Below are 24,994 nucleotides of genomic sequence, written 5' to 3'. Positions count from 1 at the left end.
TCTCAACGTCATTTAATATGTTCAAGTCTCTCCCATCTTCACGTACAGAACAAGGCAAATCCTACTATAATCCTGTATGCCCCTCCCCGTGCTGTTTACCGCTGTCTCCTTTCTTCACTGTCAAGCACCACAAAATTACCATCTACACTCCCTCTCCCAGCTTTTATACCTCTCACTAACCTTAAATCACTGCAGTCACTTAAAACAATTCACACTACCCTCTTATAACCAAAGAACACTGTTCCTTAAACATTCTCGACTATCGTGTAGGCTCCTCCAGTAACGCATTAAAACTCGAGCTCACCCTCTTTCTCCTCACATCAGTCTTCTTCCTGTGTTCCCCGTCTACCATCCAGCTGATCCAGCCATAAATTTCGGAGTTGCTCTCAAGTTCTCCGTTTCTCTCATCTCGCCCATCTATTCACTCATTAAATCTCATCCATGTTACATCCTTAAAGTCTCTCATATTCACACCCACTTTGCTGCCATGATCACTTATTTATGGTCCTGCAACAACCCTCTGGCTTCCCTGCTTCAGTACCAATCACCGTGACCATTCCCTTACTTGCCACCAAAATTGTCCTCCCACTCGCTCAGAACTATGCGATTCTTTTGCAACCCCATGAACTATAGCCTGCCAGGCTCCTCTGTCCAGGAATTTTCCAGGAAAGGATACGAGAGTGGGTTGCCATTCCCTTTCCCACGTGATCTTTCCAACCCAGGGATCAAATCTGGGTCTCCTGCATTGCAGGCAGATTTTTTACCATCTGAGCCACCAGGTGTCTGTTCCTCACTGTTGGTTATTCCTCCTTGCTTACAGACAAAATCTAAACTCTACTTTAAAATACTAATAGCTGTCAACATCTATTAAGCACTTGATTAAATGTCAAGCACTTCTGCAGGTGCTTATGTGTTAACTTTTTAATCCTAACAGTTCACAAGGCAGGCACTGAAAAGTCTTAACCGTTTTACACATGATGAACTAAAGCACAGAGATGCTAAGTAAGTTCCCCACAGTCACAGAGCTAGCAAAATGGAATGGCCAAGTTTTTAACTCAGGCTGTGATTCCAGAGTCCAGCCCTTTTGATTCCAGCACCAAACCCTTAGGCATGGCACACAGGTCTTCGTGGGTGGGACCCAGTATTTTCTCCCAGCAGTCCTTTCCAAATGCTGTTCTCTGGGGCCCTGCAGCTTCCTGGACATACCCTGCTCCTGCAAACCTCCATGCTTCTGCTCAAACTGTTCTCGTGATCTAAAAGGCCCTTCTCCAGCCCTTGCTCTCATCTCTCCTCACCCTTACCTTCCACATCCAGTTGACAGCACAGGCTCACATCAAAACTCAACCCGATGCTCATCTTCTCAAAGACACTGATCCTGATCCAGGGAGAAATGTTCTCTTCTTTTGCAGCTACCACAAACACTTCATGACAGATTGGAGTATTGCCTGAAGAATATTCCCTTCCCTCCCCTGCCTTCCTCTCGCCTCCCCTCCCTTCCTCTCCCCTCCCCTTGTGGGAAGAATGCCTTGCCCTGTCCCACGGCCTTGGCCCCATCAGTCGCTTTGGCAGTGGAATGTGAGTAGATGTGATGCAGGTGGAGACTTTAAATCTGCTGCATGATTTGGCTGCGCCCTGGTGCACCTGTCACTCATTTGCCATGGAGGCATCTCCCAGGTGGTCTCTGGGCCAAGGAGAACAAACAAACACATGTGAAGCAGATCTGAACCCAATCCACAGGCTCGACTCAAGTGCAGTCAACCCAGAGCTTGAAGCAAAACTGCTCCAGTAGACCCTTGGGTCCATGAGCAGGAAAAAATAAAAACTACCGCTCTCTGCCTCTGTGAGTTTTGGTGAGTGATTGATATGTCACATCGCACTATTGTACCAAGAGTCAACTAATATATTTCATGTGTCTTTTTACATGTCTTGAGGACTGGGAACATTATGAGCTCTTAATAGATTTAACATAAAACTCTCTATTTTAATGTATGTATAATGTATAATTCAGAATGTTTTTTAGTATTTCCACTAAGTATTATAAATAAATGGTCAACCATCACTATCATCTAATTCTAGAATATTTCTATCACTCCCAAAAGATACTCATAGGCATTATTAGTCTCTTAGATTTTAAAATAATTATTAACTTAATAAATGATATGTAAGAAAATTCTTAGAACTCTTATTCCAAACTAGCATCATGATCTAAACACTGCCAAAATTAAAAAAAAAATTTTTTTGAAATATGTCTCTATTAGGGTATGAGATTATTTTTTAATTTTATTTTTAAAATAATTTATACTCACATTCTCCATGTATTTTAAATATCAATATTTAATACTCATATCTTGCATTACAAAGCAATGCTCATTGGGGGATTTAACTTTCAATCTATAGATCACAGAGAGATGCTTACATAAAAAAACACAGAGCATTCAGGAGAGAAAAAAAATGTCACACAGTTCAAAGCTATCAGTAACTGATGAAAATGTGACATAGAAACTGCTTCTGCACTTTAAAAAAATCATCTTGGTCAAATGCCAAAAATAAAAAACTCAAAATTTCCACTAATGAGGTCCAGAGCTTCAAAATTAGCAAATCCACACTTTAAAATAGAAATGTCAAAATCCAAAAAAATGACAGGATTGAAAGATTATTCTCACTGAATAATTGACACCATACGTAAACACTGTTACTCTTTATAACAAAGAAAATCATGTGTAAAACAAAACCCTACATGACAAGCTCATTTCACTCAATTATCAAAGAGGGAAAGACAGAGGTCTTATTTCAGAGAGAAATTCCATAAGAGAGATGCCTTTGGAAATAAGGTTTATTAAAGACTTGAATGTTCTTAGTCACTCAGTCATGCCCAACTCTTTGTGACCCCATGGACAACAGCCCACCAGGCTCCTCTGTCCATGGAATTGTCCAGGCAAGAATACCGGAGTGGGTTGCCACGCCCTCCTCCAGGGGATCTTCCCAACCCAGGAATCAAACCCACGTCTCCCATACTGCAGGCAGATTCTTTTACTGTCTGAGCCACCAGGGAAGTAGGATAAATAAAAATCTCATGTTACAGGTAAGATATTCTAAACTCAAAAAATGTATTTTCTACATATAGAAAAAGCATCTTAGACTGTGTTTTGCTTGCTATACGAAACTATTTTACTATTTAAGAAACCTAGAAAACCATCCCTGCGACCACTGTTATTCCTCAAAAAAAAAAAAAAAAGTGGAAATCTAACCAAGGCGGAGCAAAGTAACCAGTGAGCTTCAAGCATCCTGACTCCACCTACACTGCCCGAGTGGTTTTTATTTTTACCCTCCTCTTTCCCATACAGGCTCTGCCCAGGATCCAGTTGTGCTGTGCCAATCTGGGTCACTCAGCCAGAGGATCAGTGGGCGACAGCCGCCAGACCCGCTTTTAGAAGCCCACATGCCTGGGGAGTGCGTGCGCAGGCACAGGCGAGCATTCTCCAGCAAGCAGCAACTGTGTGGTTTTGCTATTTCTAGGCTTCAGGCTCCACAGAATACAGCCTTACCTGAGGAATATGAAATTGAGATCAGCTTATGCTGTTGGATGATCTCATTTCTAAAATTTGTTAAAAGTGCCTCTTTTATATAATTCAGTAAAATAGTCAATGTATACTGAATGGAAAGGAGAGCTGAAGGACCCAGGTTGGACCATTTTATGTAATTTTTTTCAGCTTTCTTAAGGCATAATTGACAAAATGACAAGATATTTTAAATGTCTGTCATGATGAGCTAATACATATATATAAGAGGATTCCATCTAGTCAATTAACACATTCTGTCACCTCATATATTTATATATATATGTTTATATATATTATATATATGGGATTTTCTTCTGGTGAGAACATTAAGTTCTCTCTTAGCAAATCTTAACAACGCAGTATTATCAACTACAGTCACCACGTTCAGTTCAGTTCAGTCACTCAGTCGTGTCCGACTCTTTGCAACCCCATGAATCGCAGCACGCCAGGCCTCCCTGTCCATCACCATCTCACGGAGTTCACTCAGATTCCCGTCTATCAAGTCAGTGATGCCATTCAGCCATCTCATCTTCTGTCGTCCCCTTCTCCTCCTGCCCCCAATCCCTCCCAGCATCAGAGTCTTTTCCAATGAGTCAACTCTTCACATGAGGTGGCCAAAGTATTGGAGTTTCAGCTTTAGCATCATTCCTTCCAAAGAAATCCCGGGCTGATCTTCTTCAGAATGGACTGGTTGGATCTCCTTGCAGTCCAAGGGACTCTCAAGAGTCTTCTCCAACACCACAGTTCAAAAGCATCAGTTCTTCGGCGCTCAGCCTTCTTCACAGTCCAACTCTCACATGCATACATGACCACTGGAGAAACCATAGCCTTGACTAGACGGACCTTTGTTAGTCACCATGTTACACATTAGATATTCATCTTACACCTGAAAGTTTGTGCCCTTTTATCAACCTCTCCATATTTCCCCCACCCTCAACCCCTGACAACCACTTTTCTAGTCCCCATTTTTATCAGTTCAACTTTTTTTTTAAGATGCCACATATGTTAGATCATACAATATTTGTCTGTCTCTGTCTGACTTATTTCACTTAGCATAATACCTGCAAGGTTCCTTCATGGTTGACACAAATGGAGAGATTTTCTTCTTTTTTTATGGCTGATTAGAATTCATTGTGTGTGTGCGCGTGTGTGCATGTGTCTGTGTGTGTGTGTATAGATCACACCTTTTTTATTCATTCATCTCTTGACAGACACTTATTAATAGGTTGTTTCCATATCTTAGCCACTGTAAATAATGCTGTAGTGAACATACAGGTGTATATATCTTTTTGAATCGGTGTTCTTATTTTCTTTGGAAAAGTTCCCGGAAGTGGAATTGCTAAATCATATGGTGGCTCTATGTTTAATTTTTTGAGGAAGCTCCATGCTGTTTTCCATAGTTGCTGCACCAATGTACATGCCCACCCCCAGTGCATACGGGATACCTTTTCTCTATGTCCTCACCAACACTTGTTCTTTACCATCTTTTTGAGGATAGCCTTCTAACAAGTGTGAGGTGATGTCTCATTGTGATTTTGACACGTTTCCCTAACGGTGAGGGATGCTGAGCACCTTTGCATGTACTTGTTGGCCATCTCTATGTCCTCTTTAGAAAAATGGAATAAACGTCTATTCAGTTCCTCTGCCCATTTTTTAATCAGATTGTTTGTGGTTTTACTATTGAGTTGCATGAGTTACATTACTTTTTAATCAACACTTCAAAACCAGTGTTTCACTCAATCACATCTTTACACCTCATAGAACCAACTAGGTGCTGAGTTGGGCACCTGACACTCAATGATATCTCTAAAACTGACCCTAATCTAGTCTTCTAAACAATGTGTTAGTGACTTTTTTAACCAATGTAGATTATAATCCTAAACTCAGCTCCAAGAAGGAGCCACTGTTCTGAGTTTTTTTTTTAACTATTTCCTTGCTTTTCTCTACAGTCTTGCTCCCATGAATGTACTTCTATATACTACTGAATTTTAACTAAAATGTTGGTAACATTTGTTGGCTTCCCTGTCCTTCACTATCTCCCAGACCTTGCTCAAACTCACATCTACCATCTGATCATCTATTTCCCCCAGATTTTAGGGAATTCACCCTGGGTAGCAGCCAGTGGTAGGGATGTAAATACCATCCCTTAGTAGGGATGGGCCAAGGTGGACCCTGATTGGCTTACGCTAATCAATTTATCTATTCCCCAGGTGATTATGAACGAGGGACGGGTATCCGTTCTTTGCCCAGAGGGTGTAAATAGAACAGGAGGACTGGAATTGCTCTTGCCCAGCCAAGCCTGCAAGGAGAAAAACCTGGACTTTCTGGGATGGAGGAGGGCAGGCATAGATACTCACACAAAGCCTGAGCATAAAGCCATGCAATGTACAGCACAGTGGAAAGGCCGAGAGAATGCTTGTCCTTACTGATACCATAGAGCCACTGAATCAGCCTCGTCTGAAGTAGGAATCTACCTCCAGACTGTCAGCTGGTCAATAAACCATCTTTTTTTTCCCCTAAAGCCACTTTAGGTTGGATTTCTGTTGGTTGCAACAGAACAGTTAAGTTTAATTTTGCGAACTAAAACACACAAAAAGAATGTTTGAATGAAAAAAATTACTAAACACACTCATAAAAAGAACACATGAATAAGAAAAAATTTTGACACATTATACAATTCACAGCTCCCGGTGGAAGTTAAATGTCAGTGGTTTATCAGAGTCCATCAGGCCACCTAGGAGCCAAGACCACAAAAGAATACATTAGAATGTAGGGTTGGGGAGATGCCTGAGGCCTCATCTGGATAAAATAACTCTCCCTTCCAGGTGGCAGCAACTATCAGGCAGTATATTGGAAGAAGAGATTCACTTGGGGAGTTTCTTTAAAATTACTGAAAACATGTTCAAAGCCAACACAGGCCTCCAGCATCGAGTCATCATCCACACTCCCACTTGCCCCACCTCTTCACTACTGTCCCCGACCACCAATATCCCCTAAGGTTGCCCTTGGTGAAGAGACTGGATCACAGCCCATTGCGTGGTGGTTACAAGTCCAGATAAAGCAGTCAGACTGCCTGGGTTTGAAGATCAGCCTCACCGTCTAATGACTGTGTGATCTTCAACAATTTACTTATTTCTCTATAAAATAAGAGGAAAAAGAGTTTGCACCTAGCTTACAGGATGGTTGAGAAGCTAAATGCTTAGAATAGGGCCAGTCAGCAGTAAGTATAAATTACTGTCATGAACCATGATAATCTGAGGATGTTTACAGAAAATCTGATCCCTGGCCTCCAAGAGAGAGCCAGCAGCCCTGAGGAGCCCACCTTCTGAGCCAGGCTGAGTGGCCCTCCCCCTACAGCCATCATCCTACACCTCCCCAGCCCTGGCTCCCCACACTCCCGCCTCCCAGGGCTCTTTCTTTGGAGTCTTCGTCCATCCCCCAGCCTCCACCTGGAACACAGTCTCCTGCTCCTTTTTGTCTGGTCAGTCCCTACTTATCCTTTAGGTCTCAGCTTAGCAGCACTTCCTCACAGAAGCAGCCCGAGGTCCCATACACTGAAGGAGGCCCAGCCCTCTCTATGCCACACAACCTCCTATTCCTTTTCTGAACACACACCACACACACACACTCCAGGGGATCTTCTCGATTCAGGGATCGAACCCACATCTCCCACACTGGCAGGTGGATTCTTTACCAGTGAGCCACCTGGGAAGGCACTCAAAGTACTACGAACACACAAACTCTCAAAGAAAGATGCCTCAGGGGAAAAAAACTGCACTATTTCACCCCTTCTCCAAAAACAGGAGGAGCTTCTCTGGGGAATGTTGTCTAAGGTCGTCTGATGGTAGGTAGGAAATGTAAAATCCCTTTAAAAGTTTCCTTATGACCCAAGATTCTAAATTCCAGCATCAGGAATCGTCCAGCTGTTGTTTTACACATCTCTGTCTCTGATCTGAGCATGTGAGTAGAGAAAGTAAGGCTGCACAAAACATTAAAATCCAAGTATTTCCACTATAAAACAAAGTAATTCCTGAAAATGAATGAATAATGTCCCAAAGTAAGACAAACAACCAAAAACCTCATATATTGCAAAATCACACACTAAAAAATAACAAGGCTGCTGGAAAATTTAGAGTTGGGGCAGAAGGCTCCAGTCCCATTCATCTTTGTAACCAGACTAACAAAAACAATAAGAAACTGAGAATTACTAGCACATATAAAAAGATGTTTTCTACTTCCCGTTATAGAATAAATGTGGGACTTGTACCAGAAAGGAGGATGGGGTCAAGAGGCAGGATGGAAAGGGTGTGAGCAAAGACTGAAGCTACTGCATTATGAAGATAAGATAAAACACAGAAAGGTCTGGGAAAATCAAACTTTTTAATAAATGCAAAGCCAAATGGAGCCCAGAGCGAGAACAAGGTGCCATTGCCTCCCTGGTTTACTTAACACTAGTCTTCTTTGCTTTCAATTACTGCTAACAGGTAATGCCAAATACTAAGGTGCTAGGAAAGTCTCACATGAACCATTGCAACTTCCATCTTGTAAGCGTCACTCCCTATTTCCCAATTGCATATGCAATAATTCACACTACAGAAACATAAACTATAGCACAGTCAACTGTATTTGCTCAGAACCCCAGCCCCATGCCGGGTAAGACGGCTGAGAGTGGAGCTGCACCCAGGAAGCACAAAAAGGCTGGGCCAAGAGAAGTACCACCGCAAGGGGCATTGTTTGAGGGCCATGGAGCCACATCAGATCAGAGTCCTGACCCATCTGCCTGCCAGCCTTGACATTAATGAAACATACTGGAATAGTCACAGCAGACACCCTTGAACTGAGTCAGTGGGCAAGGCTATCTGTTACCCAAGGACTAAATACAATGACAAATATAGAACACCCAGCACAATGCCTGGCAGAGATACATACTAACCACACATGCTTTTCTTCCTCCTGTTAATAATAATTTCTGGTCTAGGACCACTGAATATAGACAGGGAGCCAGATCTCAACCAAAGGAAAAGAGACTGGTAAAGAGAAAGGAAGTAAAAATAGTTCCACCCATCAGACATGGTTTATTCTGCTTCTGTAATGGTTTTTCATCACAGTCCTAACCACTCTATTGCCAAAATTTATCTTTTTAAAAGCAATGAAAGGGCTCCAGTTTCACAGAATGCGCTTGGGAATCACAGAGGTAGAACTGTTTCCTAGCAACCAACAGTATGATGCACAGAGAAGATGCTCACTAAACAGCTGCTAAGGGAATGAGGAAGACAGGGGAGGGCAGGTCATCTGCTTGCTTAGATGGTTGGGATCTAAGCAAGCAGATGGTTGCTTTTACTTCTAAGCATAGCAGTCACCAGCCCAAGCTCAAGCTCTGGAACGAAACTGCCTGGGCTCAAATCCCAGCTCTGCCACTTATTAACTATGTGACTTCAGGCAAATCAGTAACATGCCTGTGTTCCAGTTTTCCTATCAAGTAAAATGGGCATAAAATGGTGCTAACCTGAGAAGCCCCTTATGTGCCAGGCACAGTGCTGGGTTATATGTTATATTACATTATGCTATATTATATTACATTATATATTATAACCCAACCACCTAGATGAGCACTGCCCTATGATGTAGAGCACTTGCTCTACAAGTGTGTTATGTTAACTATTATATTCATTTGGCACTAAACTACCTACTTTATCGCTTTACATTATCACATTCCGTCAACTCTTGCAACATGATGAATCAGGCCTCTACTTGTCACCCACCCCTCCGATTTATGACATCTTGCAAGGTTCCTGAGGAAACAGGCGGCAACCACATCTGTTGGTTGATAACATTCAGCTCCACAAGCTCCTTTTTTCACTTTCTGTAGAAAAGGCAGAGAGGATGCCATTTCTCAGTGTTTCCACTGGGCCATGACAATGAACGCTCACAGTCATAGTCACTGATTAATGTCAGCTGCTGGTCATTCGTTTTTGTGGGGGGCATGCTCCATTTAAAATACCTATCCAATAGGAACTTACCCAGATGGCCACTATCATAAAATCCCTCCATGCTATTTCTTTACCTAGATCCTACAACAGGGGAAAGAGAGAGGAGGCTGCCTGACTGGTTGAGGTGGGGACAGAATGCTGGGAAGCAAGCATGTTTATTTGAAGAAAGGAGATGGTCATTTGCTCTCCAGCCCCGCCGACAGGAACGCCAAGCACAGTGAGCACAGCCCTGCCCTGGTCCAACCTGAGGGGAAGGGTGGCCTCCTAAATAATTCCTTCAACTGATATCACCTACCTAGGAGCCAAGAGTGGAATCATTTTTCCAAGTGTCCAATCACTGACTGTCTCCAGGCAACTATTCGGTAAACGGCTTTTTTTAATCAGTCTTTTGAAAAAAAAAAAAAAAAAACACTTTGCTTCCCGTTAGGGCAGCAACAGAGTCTATTTTCTCTGCCACAGCAGAGTCCAAGTGCCAATCAGGCAATCATAGCTGGGCACAGACTCACTGAGGAATCTCACGGGCAGTGGGGAATGTGGCTCTGGGGCCCTATCAGGGAGCAGAGCGAACAAACCAAGGAGGGATGGGATGGTCACCAAGACCCACACCATGACCACAAGAGCTCTGGGGTTTAGCAAAGTAGGCAGACCCCCAAGCAACAAGATATTTGTTACAATGAAATACGACAACGTTTCTAACAGAGGTGAATTCTAAATGTCAGGTATGCGCAGAGGATTAGTGGGCTTAGAGGAATCAGGGAGTCTGTCTCAGAAGCAGTCATAGTTAAGCCCTGTCTTAAAAGGATTTGTCCCTGGAGAACTGGAGAAGGGGCATTCCAGGGTACCCCTACCTGAACCACCATTCTCCCCTTTCTCCTGAGGAACAGAACCCAGATTATTACCTGGGAATACCCACCTTCCCCTGCAATCAAGAGAGGTCATATTACTGAAATCCCAGGCAATAAAATGGAAGTAGAAGTGTCAGAAAGAATTGTCTGAAAGGCATCTTATACGTGAAGGATGCACTCTTCATTTTCCCTTTCTCCACACTGCTTCCTGGAAAGGTGATATGATGGTGAAAATCTCCAGCAGCCATGTTGGACCATATGGAAGGAGGAGGGGCAGGGTCTGGAGATGATGGGTTTGACTGTTAAAAGAAATCTAAGTCACAGGGTTTACAACTAATGGGGCTCCCAGATGACATGCAACTTTATTCACTATAAAGCACCTTCTTTTAGAGGAATCTGGGGGACAAGTTCCCAAATCAGAGGACATCTGTGGGTCACCGCCCAAAGTCTCATGCAGAATTGCTCTGCTTACTCACTAAAAAGTAGGCAGGTTTCCTGCAGTCCCTTCTCGCCTCAGGGCTGCTGCTGCTGCTGCTAAGTCGCTTCAGTCGTGTCCGACTCTGTGAGACCCCATAGACGGCAGCCCACCAGGCTCCCCCGACCCACGGATTCTCCAGGCAAGAACACTGGAGTGGGTTGCCATTTCCTTCTTCAGCAGAGTGCAGGTTCTTCTGTGGAAGAATTTTAATCCCAGAGTCCAGGTGCAAATGTAAATTCCAAAGCTCTCTCTGCCATTTCTTCTAGAAGAGGGTCTTTGATTTACTGTGCCTTGATCCTAAGCACTCCAGTCAACCATCATGCAAACCCTGCTCTGAGTGGCCTGCAAGAATATTTAAGCACTTCTGACTCAGCTCCCTTCTCCACCTGCTCTCCTACACACATGCCTTCAACACACTTGGAGAACTGTAAGAGCATAAAAGCATGTAAGCCCTTATCTCAATATATTAGCATCAATCTAATTCTCCTCTCAGCACCCGTCGATGGTCGTAGCTTAAACATTACTTTCACTATGAGCCCTTGCCTGTCCAAAGTTATTTTCTCTTAAGTCCCTCGTTCTTTGTTGTCATAGCAATTATCCCAATTTGCTGTTATGAATTTATTGTTTAAGCTCAATGCCCACGACTTCTACTACAATGTGTATTTCCTGTGGACAGGAATCATGCTTACTTTGTTCACCATCTAACCTTGGTTCTCAGCATGATGCCTGCTACATGGTTAAAGCTTAGCTGATACTTTTCAGGAAAAGAATTTTAAAATCCGCTTAAAACACTTTCACACATTAATGCTTATCTTCACCATTAATGCTTATTTTTAGTATTCACACTGAAGCGAACTTACAAGGGAAGGGCTTCCCTGGTGACTGAGTGGTAAAGTGTCCACCTGCCAATGCAGGCAACGAGGGTTCAGTACCTGGGTTGGGAAGATCCCCTGGAGAAGGAAATAGCAACCCACTCCAGTATTCTTGCCTGGGAAATCCCATGGAGAGAGGAGCCTGGAGGGCTACAATCCTTGGGGGGGGTCTCAAAAAGTTGGACACGACTGAGCTCACACGCACCAATTTATGAGTGACAACCAAGTATCCCGAATAATTATGTTCATATTTTAAACCATCTGACTGAACCTATCCCAGCCTTCATTCAGTTTCCTATTAGAATAAAATAATTGTTTGAATACTATTTTTAAAAATACTTCTTAGGAGAGGAAAAGAGAGCCATCTACTCCACAGTAAATAAATTCAATTCCTCACTTAGTGTCCCACTAAGTAAAAAATAAGGCTGAGGCCTTTTTTATAACAGGATTGGGATGAACAAATAAAAAAGCCACAAGCCCGTCTGCCCTTGACCTTTATTAAAAAGAAAAACAAGTGCAGGTCTATCCTTGCATGGCCTCCTAATGGGCTATTTAGGGATAGATGGGTGGGGTACATCCCTAACTGCTAAGGTTGACCAGGAGACTGAGTTGCCTCCGACAATGGCTGTAAATGTCACAGTCAGAATGCAGAGCCGTGGAAACATGGAGCTTTCTCAGTCTAACCAATATTTTATCCTAAGGTCCCAGCATAGATAAAAGGATAGAGTTTTGTTGATAGTATAAGTTTAGTGTGAAAAGGTATCAGCCAAGATACTCCTTAGGTGAATGTCGTATGGCTACTTCCCCTTGGTTTTTCCCCTTATGCCAAACATAATTCTCCGAGATTCTATGGCCACACCATCAGGGTTAGCTAGCTGCATGAGGACATCTCTTTGGGAGTGTTGTTTTCAACACTGCACACATGGAATTTTACCATAGCAGAACTGAACTCCATGACATCATTCTGCCTTGCAGAGAGAGATATAACATCTCCCAGCGTCCAGGCAGAAGTCTTTCCAATGTTCCATCATTTTTTTTTTAGGAACTATTTTTTTTCCTGTATCATCTAGTAACCCTCTAATTGAGGCTATTTTTATATTTCTGAATGACTTAAAAACAAAGTTCTATTATCCTTTCCTCATTTGACTGTCCTGAAGTCATCCTTTTTCCCTCTTATCCTCCCCCCACCAAAAGACCCTGATACCTTTCATTTGCTTCAAAAGTAAACACACACACACATACACACACATACTTAGGAACAGATGTGGGGAAGTACTATAAATTGTATTGCATGGTTTTCTAAATCACAAAAGAGTGAACTGACCTTCAAAAAAAAATCTAGGTCCAATGAGAGTAGTCAAAAATCAACCACTGTTAAGTGATCCAGTCCTCAATCAGGAAAATAAAGGCCAAAATGACCTGGGTTAGACTGGAATGTAGGTGACAAGCCAAGACGCCCAGAAGTCACAGAACTGCTTACTCAGACCCTTCAGTTCCTGAGAATGGTTTGGGACAGCTGCAGGAGAGGCTGCCACACTCCTCTCTTGGAAGCTCCTGCCTCTTGGCTGAACTCAACAACAAAACTCCTCCCAGGTGAGCGCCTGTCCAGATAGGAGAACTCTCAGGTGAGAGTGAAGGAGCTTGGTAAAGCCTCAGACAGACACGCCAACAGTGCTTCAACACATCAGCATTGGGGGGAGAGAGCCCTTTGTGCCCGTGTTTGGAGCACAGAACAGATCACGTGGGTATTAGGTCTTTACTCAAACTCTCTGGGGAAGGGAAAGTATGGAATAATGCACCTGCTCACTGCTCCATTAGAACACGCTAAAGCACACGTGAGCTATGCATTCATCGCCAGATGGAACAGCCATTGGAGGTAAAGACCGTAACAAGACAGCCACGATCCCTAACATCATGTTGCTGTTCAGCCACTCAGTCGTGTCCGACTCTTTGCAACTCCAGGGACTGGAGTATACCAGGCTTCCCCATCCTTCACTATCTCCTGGAGTTTGTGCAAACTCATTTCCATTGAGTCAGTGGTGCCATCCAACCATCTCATCCCCTGTCGCCCCCTTCTCTTCTTGCTCTCAATCTTCCCCAGCATCAGGGTCTTTTCCAATAAGTCTATTCTAGAATATCCATCCTCTTAAGAAATCACATGTTAATGAATCAGCAAGCTTTTTTAAAAAAAAATTTTAATGACTCACTTACCCATTAGCCACTTGCCCTAATAAAAGTTCAATGGAGTGCCTGGGGGCTATAACAACAGGGGACAGAAACCAGCGTCTAGCAGCCGTGGGCTGCAGACAATTCCAACGCCCCTTTCCACCTTAGCAAAGTGAGGCAGAAGGCAGCCAGCACAGGCATGGAGCCTGATTCCTCTTGCCTGAGGGCCGTGGCAGCACCACTGACTTGATTTCCCACCCCTCCTTCACCCAACCTAAGGCCTATCCCGGCAAGGACAGCCCCTCAGTCCCGGTAGTGGAAAGGTGTGAACAATGAAGATAAACAAACTAGGGAGCTGCAGCTTCTGAAAGCCACATCATGACTCAAAAAAAAAAAAAAACAAAAACGACAGGGGTGAGGGGACCTCTGCACAGTCAGAGGAACAGGAAACTCAGTCCTTACAGGAATTTTCACACATGGTCCTAAACGTAGAAAGCAATATAAAGGATATGAGCCTACAATCCCACTCCTGGGCATCTACCTAGAGAAAAACATACTTTGAAAAGATACCTGCATCCCCAATGTTCACAGCAGTACTATTTATGACAGGCAAGACATGGAAACAGCCTAAGTGTCCATCGACAGAGGAGTGGACAAATAATGTGTGTGCGTATGTGTGTATATATGGATACACACACACATACATACACATGGTGGACTATTAGTCATAAAAAAGAATGAAATAATGCCACTTCCAGCAACATGGAAGGACCTAGAAATCATCATACTAAGTGAAGTAAGCCAAATAAGACAAACACCATATATCACTTATATGTAGAAGAATCTAAGCTTTTGAACTGTGGTGTTGGAGAAGACTCTTGAGAGTCCCTTGGACTGCAAGGAGATCCAACCAGTCCATTCTGAAGGAGACCAGTCCTGGGCATTCATTGGAAGGAATGATGCTAAAGCTGAAACTCCAATACTTTGGCCACCTCATGCGAAGAGTTGACTCACTGGAAAAGACCCTGATGCTGGGAGGGATTGGGGGCAGGAGGAGAAGGGGACGACAGAGGATGAGATGGCTGGATGGCATCACCGACTCGATGGACATGAGTTTAGGTAAATTCCAGGGGTTGGTGATGGACAGGGAGGCCTTGCGTGCTGCGATTCATGAGGTCGCAAAGAGTCGGACATGACTGAGCGACTGAACTGAGCTGAACTGAAAGAAAGGATACAAATGAAATTATTTACTAAACAGAAATAGACTCACAGAAACAGAAAACAAACTTACGGTTATCAAAGTGGGAGAGAGAGGTAAATTAGGAGTTTGGGATTAAAATATATACACTGTGTGTGTGTGTGAGTGTGTGTGTGAAGTCGCTCAGTCGTGTCCGACTCTTTGCGACCCTGTGGCCTGCAGCCTGCCAGGCTCCTCCGTCCATGGGATTCTCCAGGCAAGAATACTGGAGTGTAGGCTCATATCCTTTATATTGCTTTCTACGTTTAGGACCATGTGTGAAAATTCCTGTAAGGACTGAGTTTCCTGTTCCTCTGACTGTGCAGAGGTCCCCTCACCCCTGTCGTTTTTTGGTTTTTTTTTTTGTTGGTTTTTTTTTTGCCATTTCCTTCTCCAGGGGAATATATACACTGCTATATATGAAATAGATAACCAACAAGGACCTGTACAGCACAGGGAACTATACTTAATATCTTGTAATAACCAATAACAGAAGAGAATGTAAAAATAAAGAACATGAATATGTATAATTGAATCATGTTACTGTACAACTGAAAGTAACACAACATTGTAAATCAATCATATTTCAATTAAAAATATTTTAGAAAGATAATAAGGACTACAATGTCAGACAGCCTGAGTTTTGAATCCTAACTCTAACCAGAACTTCCTGAAGAGGTGAACTTAGGCTAGACTCCTAGTTCCTGGAAGCCTCAATGTCTTCAACTGCAGATTTTGGGTATCTGGGTGCATATACTTGTAGATATGAAAAAAAGTTGCTTCAATTAAAGTTCTAGTTTTGCCACTTACTTATAACTTTGGGCAAGATATTTTCTCACCTGTAAGTGGGAATAATAACAGTACTTACTTAGAAGGGACTAATGCCTACCTTGACCTTTTCACCCTGTCCCTGACATAGAGTAAGCACTCAAAAAATATCAACTTTTATCATCATGAGCATCGGTTTCACCACCATCATTATCATGTTAGCCCTAGCTATGACATTTTTAAGTTTCAGAATAGTCCAAAGCAAAAAAAGAAGCTGTCAGGCCAATGTCCAGGGGCTGCCTGGCCCCACCTGGCACTGACTGCCCCAGAATCACTGGCCAGATGTCTGCATCATGGTTCCATTGTCAGACATCAGTAGAGAGCCGGGGGCCCGGAGAACCGGTTCCTAGGGACACAGGCCCCATCCTACCCCTTCCTGGTGGCCAGAGCTCAGCCTGCTCATTTGGAGCTTGCCTGATGCAAACTTGGTTTCCAGGGAGATGCTGGGGCCAGAAGAGCCAGCTCCGCCTCCCACTCCACTTCCCCTTTCCCCAAATCTGTGGGACCTCACTGTTCTCCTGCCATGTGACAGACTGTGTCATAGCAGCCCTTGTATACAAACAAGCCAGACTATTTAAATGTCATTGTGAGAATGATGCTGCCTGTTCTCATTTCCATATCAATTCAGACCACTACTCTTTTCCTGATCTAGCCAGAAAAGTTTTCCTTCCACTTCCCTAGCTCTCCGGGCCAAGTAGAGAACCATATGCCATGTTAAATCTTTGTTGTAGTAAAAGGATGTAAGAGTCATCAAGTCCCAACAGAGAAGGAGAATTAGAATGACTGTATAACTTATGACATATGTTCATTGGTCATCACATCCCAAATGTCATGTTACTGGCCTCCAAATGCTACATTCTCTCAAAGGCTACACATAAATTCTCCCACTGCCAAACAACACAACAGCTTTCAGTCTTGGAGAGTTAAGGTACCCTCAGTGCTTTTAATCTTCAAAATCAGGGCCCAGTTGAATCAGAAAACAATTCTGTATCAGCAGTAGGAAATGACCCAAAATGAAGAACTGATCCCTTCCAGCCCTAGTTCCTACTTACATGAAATATGGATTAGGTCACAAATGAGATTATATTCAGCACTAAGCCCCACAGGCATGTCATGATTAAAGTTAAAGGAGTCCAGAAACATCTCAAGTTGAGAAGTAAGGCTGAGTTGAGTAGAAATTGCCCCTCCTTAAAGGCCTGGCAACTTGTTTCAGATCACAACTGCAACCAAGCTGAAGCGACATCTGTTTCTCCAGTAAGTATTTGGCATTGCAGAGAATAACTACAGATTAAAACAGATAAATATTGTTGTGGGCGGAGAGGCAAAAAGGTCAGGAGGGGAACTAAGAAAATTCAAATCATCTACCTGCTAACAAAGCCCTGTACCTTAACAAATACCATCATGGGCGTTGGGGGTGGGGGTCAGCAGGAGAAAGAGGAAAAAGAAGTGAAGCAGCAGGAAGGAAAATAAATGAGGGACTTCTTTTTCTAGAAGGCGTTGACACAACTTCAACGAACAAAACACTGCTATACTGGAGATGACTATTCAGACAACTACCATTTGTATAACGATTTGATGTTGGATCATCTTCAAGAGGAGGAGAACTGAGCATCCTGCTTGGAGTCTAATAACAAAGACTTTAAAGGCATTAAAGAGACAACATAATATTGAGGAATAATTTTCTAAGCCTCATTGGACTATCAGGTTCATCTCATCAGTAGATGTTACTGGTTCTCCTCTGAAGCCTCAATCTCTCTTAGCACAAGTTAGAATAACACACAGCACCTACTTAACTTTGAGACCAGGTATCTGGCGTTCATAAGGTAAGACAACAGAATGAGATGGGTAGATAACTAAATTCTATTTTTTACACTAAAAACTCAGGGTTCTCAAGATTTTCTTTCAAACTCAACTGCAGTTGTTGCTGACAGTAGGAACAACAGTAATAGTATAGCATTAATAAAGGTAGCAGTGGTGATGGTAGTAGTATTCTCATAGTAATGATACTACTGATATTAATAGCAGTAGTGATATCATGGCAATAATAATAATAATAACTTTTACTTATGCAGCGCTTCCTAAAAGCTGGGAACTAGTCTAAACATCTTAAATGTTATTAACTTACTTCATTCTCACAGCACTCCTTTCAGATAGGTAATCTATTATTAGTACCCCTGTTTTACAGCCGCTTTCAACAACATCTCTGTTATTTTTCTAGAGCTAGCTTTCAAAGAAACGATTTAGAACCAAAAGGAGAGGAAACGCAGCCTTGTCCAATGTCACACAGCTAGAAGGCAGTACACCTAGGATGCTAACCTAGGCTGCCCAGCCCCAAAGCCCGACCACTAACCACTGTGCTGCACTTGCTCCCGCTTTGCTTAGGAAGCTCTGCTAGAAAAGGAATGTGCAAGGAATTTAAACCCCTGCCTGCTGGTAGCCAGAGCTAATGCTTGAAGTTTGCTGTTTCCTTCAGGAGTCTCCCCGATGCCACATTAAGACACGTAGCCTGCTCCGACAGCTATAAAAAGTCAGTGGAAGTGTTAGGGAACTATTCCCACTTCCCACCACCCCGCCCCCACCCCACCCCACCCCTCCCCTGGGCCTATGACCTCCATTGAGGCCTTCACCTTTGCCAGCCAAGGCAGAGGCTAGGGGTGGGGTGAGGTTGGGGCATGGTTCCCAGGCCACCGTTTCCTGCCCAGTAACACAGCCCTCAAATAGCCAAGGCTGCAGGCCGAGAAATTCCTCACTAACAAGTTATCTCCTGGAGCTTGTTCCCTGAGCCTTTATTAAGAATGAACAGTTTTCAAGCCAATCCTCACTTAAGGAAGACCAGGGACTGAAGGGAAGAGACAAGCTGCAAAGTTTGTTTATTAACCTGCTACACCCAAGGGAACATTTTTTTGAAAAGGTGAAATTCCTGACTACTCAAAAGGAAAAAAAAAAAAGCCTGTGGGAAATTTAATCACCAGCTGAACAAAAGTGAAAAACAAAGCCCTACCAATGAGGGTGTTGCCAAAAACAATGGGGCCCCTAAAGGAGATGCAATTGTCTTGAGATAACAGTCCTCCTGGGAATTCAGCTCACACTAAGTACTACATTATTGCTATATTAGCTGAGGAATCTTTGTTCACTGGGCAACTGGGCGCAGAACCATCTGTTACTGCCGCTGGGTTCCCCCGCTTTGCAGACAGGGCATTTACATTTCAAGAGGAACCTCCGGGAAGGAAGAAGGGCGGTCTCTACCTCTCTGGAGCAAACACCTTTTTATACAGCCTGGGAGGGGAAGCTCTCCTTTCCTTGAAACCCAACTCCGCGATTGAAAGGAGATAGGCCGCTTCAATAATGCACATGCCCAGAGAGAGCCACGGCTGCTTCATCCTAAAGCCACACACTGCCCGCTGTGGCTTTCACATTCTTGAGTTGGTTGATCTGGTAAAGCATCAAGAACAATGTCCAACTGTCTATAGGGCCCAATGGGGCTCAGCTTTCTTAAGGAAGCCCTTCTTATTTTAAAAAATCTATGGAACCAGGGCAAAAGCAGATATTCTGCACTGCATAATATTTAGCTTGCAATATACCACCACTTAAAAACAGACTGTGACCTGGACGGAAAATGTTTTAAATCACGACCTAGGTGAGGGGCTATAGTGCTATATGGGCTTCCCTGGTGGTTCGGTGGTAAAGAATCCACCTGCCGACGCAGCGCAGGTTCGATCCCTGGGTCAGGAAGATTCTCTGGAGAAGGAAATGACAACCCACTCCAGTATTCCTGCCTGGGAAATCCCATGGACAGAGGAGCCTGGCGGGCTAGAGGGTTGCAAAGAGATGGACATGACTGAGCAATTAAACAACATAGTACTACTATATACCTAGGTCAAAATTCACGGAGGTGTGCACTTAAGAAGTATACACTCTCCTGTGTGTAACTATACCAAAATACTTTTTTTTTTCAAGTACAGCATGTCCGTGTTACAATGAAGGAAATTGGGAATAAACCACTTGCCTTCAAGAATTGTAAAGTGTTCTGCTCCTATCCCTCCCTTTATCACCATCCACATCAAAAATCTCTCCTGAGAATTTTAAAGTTCAAGAACAAGAAAAACACAATTCTCCAACTCTCAACCAAGCCAGTGACTACAAATGCTTCCTGGATGTCCTATGAACCCAAGTATGAAGCACAGAGGAAGCACCTGTCACAGGCCAAGCCATGCCAGCCACATATCACAGACAAAAGTGATATTTGATGGCTCATGATCTCGTCATGAGCCATCAAATTATGAGAGACATGATTGGGGCTTATAGCAACAGAGCTTTGGGTTTATTCTTCTGTTTTTGTTTGTTTGTTTTAACCCTATTTTTAAATAGATCTTTCTAAACGCTGACTGAAGCGACTTAGCAGCAGCAGCATCACACTCTGCCCAACACTCTTGCTTCCTTGAAGCAGGTTAACCTGGTAAGGTGCAGGCCTCTGGCTGGAGCATTAGAGCAGCATTAAGTGGTTTCCCCAGGCAGTTCAGCAGATTTCAATCTGTACAACAGCATCGAGACGTGCGGTGCCACAGGGGGGTGTCTCTAAGTGACCGTCTGAGTAATAACAGGCTTCACCATTACCGGATCATGACTTAGCGGTACATTTCTTTCTTTGAACTACCAGGGAGGGTGAGCTGCCCGTCCCTGAGGAAAACAGGGTCAAATTAGCCTCCCACTAAGCTTCAAGAAAGGCTGCCTGCTGAAACAGGCTCACTGCATGGATCATAGGGGGTCACCTTTACCCCCTCGCGCCCTCCAAGCGTCCTAAGCCCCGCAGACACGGCATTTCGGGAGCGCGGGGCCACCACGCTGCGTCCACAGATAGACATCGAGAATCAGGATCGCCCAGCGAGCGCTTCCTGGACTGAGCCAGCCGAGAGCTCCAGTGATTTCCCTGGCCTGCCACCGAGCCATTTAAGAAGTGAAATATGCCAACGGGGGCAGGAACCGGCACCTCTGGGATGGAGAGGGGACTGCCAGTAGATGGGCAACGTCTATGCAGATGGTGCATTCGCAGGTGGGTCTTGCAGGCTTCCGGGCCCACTGTGCTGTGCCAGCCTCACACCTGACCCGGTGCCAGGAATACAACCAGAGGCTCCGGTGGGTGTGCGATTCCGTGAGACATTAACAACTCCGCTCCGGAAGAACGGGGATGGGGGCTCGGGGCGGATGTAGGACGGGGAGCAGGACTCCCGAAATGCGACGTCCACAAGGACTCCGGGGGCTCCCGCTTGATGCGCCTCTGCGGCGCTTCTGCTCGCACTGCGCTTCCCCGGGCAGCGCCTGGAAGCGGCAAGAGCTGAGATTTGCGCGACGGGCGGGCAGAAAGGATGGAAGGGCAGGGCACAGCTTCCCGCCCTCGACACGCACAGCTAGACCGCAGTGTCCTCCCTACGCGCCCACCCTCGCGCCAAAGCGTCCGGGGGTCGCAGCTCGCTCCAGGCCCTGCCGGCTGATCCGGAGCAGCCGGCAAAAGAAAGCGGGGGGTGGGGGAGGCGAGACCAGACCTGTCGTCCTGGTGTGTGCGGGTCGGCGGCTCCGGGCTGCCCCTGCCAGGCCGCCCGCCCGCCCGCCGCGGGGTACCTACCTCGATCCACTTCTGCGCCTCGGAGAAGGCAGGCTCGGGGGGCGGCTCGGGCTGCAGGGGCTGGAGAGCTTCCAGACCGAGAACGGGACAAGCCATTTGCGAAGCCCCGCGTCCACTCGAGCGCCGGGCCGCCGGGATGAGGACGGCCGCCGCCGCCGCCGCCGCAGGAGCGCGCTCCCCGCCCCTTCCCGCCCGCCCGCTCTCCTCCCCGCCCCGCCCCCGCGCGGCGCAGGTCCCGGAGGAGCGCCGCGCTGCCGCCGACCACGCCGCCGCAGCTGTTCCCCGCGCCGCCCGGCTCGGCCGCGCCGTGTGTCCCCGCGGGAGCGAGCGCCCAGGCGCCGGGAGCTCCCTCTCCACCCCACCCCACCCCCACCTTCTCTGCGGACTCCGCACCACCCCCTCCCGGGCTGGGGTGTCAGCCACCGACTAAAAATAACCGAGAGTGAGCGCTGAGTGTATCCCTCCCCTGCCCGCAACGCGACCCGGAGAGGGATTCGGCCAGCCTCCCCGCACGTCCCCGCGCCCCGCCGGCTGCGGAGGGCCCAGCAAGTCGGGCGGCCACCTGGCAGACGCGCGGGCAGCGCGGCGCACGCGTCCCGGGGGAGCCCCCGCTGCCGCAGCCGGGCAGGGGCCGCCCTCACCTGCCGCACCCCGCGCCAACCTTTAGCTACGGAAGTGGGGGGAAAGAGGGGCAGCCCTCTGACCCGGTGCCGGGGATGTTCAGTCGCCTGATCTTTCTGTAAGATAAAGAAGATAAACGACCCTTTATAAACCTTTGTCTCTTCAGGCAAGCTACCTGTGTTGATTGATTTAACTCATCTTTATTGTGCACCTACTATGTGTTGGGACCACAAAGATGAAAAAAGAGAAGGGAAGAGGGGGAGAGGTGGGGAGAGGAAGAACTGGGAAGTCTTGGCGCTCAAAATAATTACGTTCTAGAGGAAATGGGATAAAAAAGAAGATAATGGTGGAGAGTAATACATGCTAAACAGATAAAAGAGGAGAAGATAAACTTTGACCTGGGAAGAGGATATTGCTAACTTCAGATTGCCTCTCCACCTTCACCCGGAAGGCTGACCTATGGGTCCAGGCTCTGATAATGAAAGGGGGGGCAGGAGGTCAGCAGGCTGGAGGAAAGGGCCGTGGGGATGTTTTAGGTACCTCTTACTGCAGAAGGCTAGGGGATTGGCTGCTCTGCTCCACTCTGAGGAAGGTTGCAAGGCTGGGGCCCCTCCTTGAGTTCTCTGACGGTCCCCTGTCTCCTCTTGTTGCACCCCACTTCTCCATCTCATTCTGGTGTCTGGCCTGCCCACTCCCTGATAATCGTCTCTTTTACTTATTTAGCTGCATGGAGGTCTTAGTTCCAGCAGGCAAAATCTTCCATCTTTTTCGTGAGCTCTTTAGTTGCAGTATATGGAATCTAGTTCCCTGACCAGGGATGGAACCCTGGCCCCTTGCATTTGGAGCACAAACTCTTAGCCACTGGACCACCAGGGAAGTCCCAAATGGTCTCAATAAACTCTTCTCGGCCATCTTTATTTGAGCATGCCTTCTGTTTTGCATGAGAACGCGACTGATGACAAAGGAAGGTTTTTCTGTCAAGTTGACATGATGAGGTGACATGAGTGAGAAAGATGTTAGCCATGCAAAAAACTGGAGAAGCCATTCCAGATAGGCGCAAAGGCCTTCAGATGGAAATAAGTTTGGTGGAGGTCCTAGGCCCACAGAAGACCAGTGTGACTGGAGTGTGTTAAGGAAAGAATCAGGTGGGAAAAAACAGCATGAGAGAGACAGGTGAGAAGCAGGTGTCAGACCACAGTGGGCAGAGCAAGAAGTCCACTTAGTTCTCAGCAGCTAAGTGTCTTCCCTGTTCAGAGTCCAAGTTTCTCTTTGTCCAATTCTGCTGTTGTAATAGGGGGATGAAACAAAAAAGCAGCCCTGAAATTCCACTGTTACTGGCTTTGGAGTCAGACAGGCTTCAGTTTATTTACTTTTAGAACACTTATATGGTGCTTGAATTGTGCCAGGCACTGTTTTAAGTGCATTACAAATAATTGACTAATTCATTCCCTATTCCAACCCTGTGAGATAGGCTATTACCATTCCTAGGAAAAAAACCAGGGGACAGAGAAGGGTGCCGCACAGCTGGTGAGCAGTGAAGCCCTGATTCAAGCCCAGACAGCCTGGCGCCAGATCTGCTCTTAACTGCACACCAAGCCGCCTTACCAGGCCCAGTCCAGGCCCTGCCACTTACAATACGTGCCTCAGTTTCCTCATCTCAAATGAGGTTGACATGGCAACATTTCAGCAAATCATTGTGAGGAGCAAACAGGAGTTCCGAATGTGAAAGAAGCAAAACCGTGCCCGGCATATAATTAGTGCTCAGCACAAGCCAGCTGACCAGAAAGAACGGGAGGGAGGAGAAATTATAAAAAAGAGTGAAGACCGCAAGCAGAGGAAAAGGGTTAGTAAAATACAGTCAGAAGGTGACCTAGTCTCCGTGAAGAAACATGGTGAAGTGAATAATTGAGAAAATGATCCAGCACACTGATACGAAATACCACTTTAGGCAGATGCCACTGCACGGAGTGACTAGGAGTTGGGAGAGCCCGTTGACCCAAATGACATAGCTGAATCCGTGGAAAACAAGCATTAGGAGTAAATCCACCATATCTCTGAAGTATCTGCTATCAAAATTGGTATTCAAACTAAAGCATTTTTTTTTCTTTCAGTGAAAATGCTTTTTAAGTCTTTTAAGGTTTATAATCACAAAGTAACATTTGTTTTTCCTGAACTCTATTACCAATAACAAAGTCACATAAGTTACCAAAGGACTTTAAGGACTTTAAACTATAATAGAATTCAAACCTAGTTCCATTATCAATAATACTTACAAGTCATTGCTAAGCACCTACTATGTGTAAGAGATTGTACTAGCATCAAATGAATCCACAAAGGGATTTCATTTCTGTATAGTCTGTTTTTCATATGTAAAAGTAATATGCACCCGTTGGGAAAAAAATCTGAAAAATATAATGAAGAAAACCAATCTGGAATAAACCCTACAATTCAGAAATCATTGCCACTATTTTGGGGATGTGAAGCAACATTTGATCAGGAAAAAAAAAACAACAACTGTAAGTCAATATACTGTATAATAAATGCCAAATGAGGGATATAAGGTATTTGAAAAGCATGGGTTTTGGTGGGGGAACAGATTTCTTAAAGTATCATTCACGTACCATACAATCCACCCACTTAGAGTGTACAGTTCAATGTTTTTTAGGTATATTCACAGAGTTGTGCAACCATCACCACATTAATTTTGGAGCATTTTAATCTCTCCAAAAAGAAACTGCATACCCTTTAGCAGTCATATCCCTAAACCCCCATGTTCC

At 45.1% G+C, this 24,994-nt stretch overlaps 1 protein-coding gene across 31 annotated transcripts in view; it reads right to left on the bottom strand.

Annotated features, from left to right (window-relative positions):
- LIMCH1 (LIM and calponin homology domains 1) overlaps positions 1–22,381 on the bottom strand; it is a 353,514-nt gene extending 331,133 nt beyond the window's left edge. For 30 of the 31 annotated variants that reach the window (XM_069593986.1, XM_069593988.1, XM_069593987.1 and 27 more), the window contains exon 1: positions 21,597–22,381. In XM_069593986.1, the coding sequence (XP_069450087.1) occupies positions 21,597–21,692 (96 nt within the window). In that variant the 5' untranslated portion in view covers positions 21,693–22,381. The remainder of the gene's footprint in view (positions 1–21,596) is intronic. The other variant, XM_069594003.1, reaches the window with a different exon arrangement.
- Positions 22,382–24,994: the final 2,613 nt, after the last annotated feature.

The sequence above is a fragment of the Ovis canadensis genome, chromosome 6 (assembly GCF_042477335.2).
Source record: "Ovis canadensis isolate MfBH-ARS-UI-01 breed Bighorn chromosome 6, ARS-UI_OviCan_v2, whole genome shotgun sequence".
In the NCBI taxonomy this organism is placed as follows: Eukaryota; Metazoa; Chordata; class Mammalia; order Artiodactyla; family Bovidae; genus Ovis; species Ovis canadensis.
Note: the sequence above shows the minus strand (reverse complement) of the source record. Positions and strands in the feature narration are given on the sequence as shown.